Source organism: Chrysochloris asiatica, unplaced genomic scaffold (genome assembly GCF_000296735.1).
Source record: "Chrysochloris asiatica unplaced genomic scaffold, ChrAsi1.0 scaffold00125, whole genome shotgun sequence".
NCBI classification, from domain to species: Eukaryota; Metazoa; Chordata; class Mammalia; order Afrosoricida; family Chrysochloridae; genus Chrysochloris; species Chrysochloris asiatica.
The window spans coordinates 6,980,404-6,983,923 of NW_006408643.1; the positions used below are offsets into that span (position 1 = coordinate 6,980,404).

The window sequence follows — 3,520 nt, forward strand, 5'->3', positions numbered from 1 at the left end:
CCACTTCCAATTTTCCCAAATTCATACTTCGTACATTCCATGTTCCAATTTTCAATGGATGTTTACAGCTGTTTCTCCTCATTTTAAGTTGTTGCCCATCAGCAAATGCAGGTTCTGTGTGCTTTTCCCCCCCGAGCTTAACTGTACTCATGTCATTATGGTCAACCCTACTTTGAGGAGGCTGTGAGTGGATGATATATGTTGTTGTTGTTGTGTGCCGTGGAGTCGGTTCCAACTCATAGCAGAAAGCCTCATCTTTCTCCTGCGGAACAGCTGGTAGTTTCGAACTGCTGACCTTGTGGTTCGCAGCCCGATTCGTAACCACTACGCTTCCAGAGCTTCTTGATGATATATAAATATATCCAAGAATATATAGTGACACAATAGATGACAGCCTGGGAAACCCTGTGGGCAGTTCTACTCCGTTACACCAGGGGGCGTTGTGAGTGGATGATCTATAAGAATATATATGAGTATATAGTGACACAATAGATGACAGCCTAGGAAACCCTGTGGGGCAGTTCTCCTCTGTTACACCAGGGGGCGCTGTGAGTGGATGATCTATAAGAGTATATATGAGTATATAGTGACACAATAGATGACAGCCTGGGAAACCCTGTGGGCAGTTCTACTCCATTACACCAGGGGGCGTTGTGAGTGGATGATCTATAAGAATATATATGAGTATATAGTGACACAATAGATGACAGCCTGGGAAACCCTGTGGGGCAGTTCTCCTCTGTTACACCAGGAGGCGCTGTGAGTGGATGATCTGTAAGAGTATATACGAGTATACAGTGACACAATAGATGACAGCCTGGGAAACTCTATGGGCAGTTCTCCTCTGTTACACCAGGGGGTGCTGTGGGTGGATGATCTATAAGAGTATATATGAATATATAGTGACACAATAGATGACAGCCTGGGAAACCCTGTGGGGCAGTTCTACTCTGTCACCTGGGGTCCCTGTAAGTCACAATCAACTCGAGGACACCCGACCACTACCACCATGAGGGGAGAATGGGTAAACGGTACCTGGGGTCTCACTCTACTTTTTATTCACAACTGTCAGTGAATCTACAATGATCTAAAAATAAAACATGTCACAAAAATAATAAAACATTTTGGAAAGAAAATTAAAAATGGTCTCAAACAGTAACCAAGCAGACATTAAGGATGACTCGGAGGACTGGACTTCTGTGTGAGGGGCTCTGACCGCTCCCCACTGGGGTCAACAGTTAAGCGCTCAGCTGCTCACCGACAGGTCACTCACTGGAACCCACCAGGGCGCTGCAGGAGGAAACGCTTGGCGTTCTGCTCCCGTCAAGACTGACAGCCTAGGAAAGGGCAGTCTGCGGCGTGGGGACTGCCCAGGAGCTATGGGTGATGCCCCAGAGCTTGGCACCCTCACCTCTTTGCAGCGGCAATTGAAGGCCTCCTCCACCTTCCTCCTGGTCTCGGGCACGTGGCACTTCTTCAGAAGGGGGAAGTAGTGTGGGTACTTGAGGGTGACCTTCAATTTGTTGTCCTCAGTCTTCTCCAGGGAGTTCAGAAAGTCCTCAGGGAGCCCTCCTAGGAGGACAGAATCAGGAGCAGCTGATGTTGAGTGGACCCCAAGTCAGGGCACTACGCGGACTGTCAAGCAGAGCTGCCTCTTAGGGTTGTCAAGGCTGGCCGTGGGGAAGCAGCTCACTAGGCCTGTCTTTCAGGGGCCTCTACGTGGGTTCCACTCGCTGTCTCTCTGGGAGTAGCCAACGACTTGACCATTTATACCCCATAAGGGGGGCACCCCAAAAATACAGGGAACACACACACATGCCAGGGGGGAAATGGAATGAAAAGGTAATGGGATCTTCCCATGAACCACACAGAAAGACACACAAGGGTAAGTCAAAAAGTACTGCTATTAGGGGTCTCATTCCTCCAGTTTTTTTTCCCCAACCAAACATGGCTAAGCATGTCTCTGCGATCTGTGGACAGCTGCAGACACCTTCTCTCAGCAACACGCTCATCTCCATCTCTGTTGGCTGCCTTCAAATAGAAGGGCCAATCAGACGGTGGTTCCTGTGGGGATCCACTGAGCCTGCTCAATTCAAGGCGGAGAGGTCAGCTCAGAAGATGATGGAGAGTGGGTTTTGGATTCCGAAGGGTAATCTTGAAAGACTTTCTTGAAGACTGCTGGGCAGTCACAGGGGCTTATTAGGAAGAAGTTTGAAGAAAACTGACAATTACGTCGGTGAGAAAAAGGTCAGGAAGTTGTGTGGAGGGATATTCTCCAGAAGGACAAAGCTCCGGCTCACTCTTGGAGGGTACCAACAGCTCCTAAGAGAATTTAGTTGGGAAATCTTACCCAGACACCCTACAGCCCTCACTTGGATCCTTCAGATTTCTCTTTTGTTCCCCAAACTTCAAGAACATCGAAAAGGAACAGGATATGAGTCCCCTGAGGATGCCACGTTTTGATGTGACATAAATAAATACAGGGAGGAACCTGAGAGACGGAAACACTGCCTTCAGAGATGTGACGACCTACACTACATAGAGGCTACATCAAGCAGCAGTACCTTCACGTTTTGATAGTTTTGTGTAAGAAAGGTCTCTCTGATTTTCTAACAATACTTTTTGACTTACCCTGCTATGCACATGCATGCATGCACAAAAATCAGCACTATGAACCCAACAGCAACCCCTTAGGACCACGACCTGGCATTCTACTTCCATGAAAACGTAGCCTTGGAAATCCTAGGGAATAGCTCTGTTCTGCCCTGTACAGTCTCTGTGATTCAGAATCAACAACGTAACAACACATGTAAACATATGCAGAGGCTTAGAACGGTTCAGAGAAAACGCCATGATCTTTTCATTCCATTTTTCCATAAACTTTTTGAAGCCCCTCACACTGCGGAGAGAGCAATGAGAAACCAGATGGTGCGGAATGTAAACAATAGGGATCCCTGGGTAAAAAGACACACAAGCTCCTTCCTTGTACTAGTGTTGCAAACTTTTGCCAAGTTTCAAATTATGCTAAAATCAAGTTTTTAAAAATGTACTATTCGTCTTGCTGGATAGGAGTATGTGTTGTTGTTGTTGTTGTTAAGTGCCATTGAGTTGGTTCCGACCCATAGCGACCCTGTATAGGGTTTCCAAGGAACAGCTGGTGAGCTTGAACCGCCGATCTTGCAGTTCAAATGGCTTTGCAGTCTGGTGCATTAACCCACAGCGCCACACCAGGACTCCAGGACTTTGTGAGTAATCGTAAAATGGGAACATTTTTTAAAGGGGGAAAAAGGAGTGAGTTGAGATGTGTAGTTCACTGTAGTTATTTTGTTGGTGTTGTTAGGTGCCTTGAGTCAGTTCCGGCTCATAGCAACCGTGTGCACAACAGCGCAAACACCGCCCAGTCCTGCGCCATCAAAGTTGTTACGTCTTGTTGCAGACCGTGTAAGACTAGTCAGAGGTTCGAGGCCCTCTAGGGCCGAGTGTAACAAATGAGGCCACTGGCAGTTAATGGCAAATTGCT

At 47.3% G+C, this 3,520-nt stretch overlaps 1 protein-coding gene across 1 annotated transcript in view; it reads right to left on the reverse strand.

The window, feature by feature from the left end:
• Positions 1–3,520, reverse strand: part of THOP1 (thimet oligopeptidase 1) — a 37,281-nt gene that overhangs the window by 6,965 nt on the left and 26,796 nt on the right. The window contains exon 6 of the mRNA XM_006869056.1: positions 1,412–1,572. Within this exon, the coding sequence (XP_006869118.1) occupies positions 1,412–1,572 (161 nt within the window). The remainder of the gene's footprint in view (positions 1–1,411; positions 1,573–3,520) is intronic.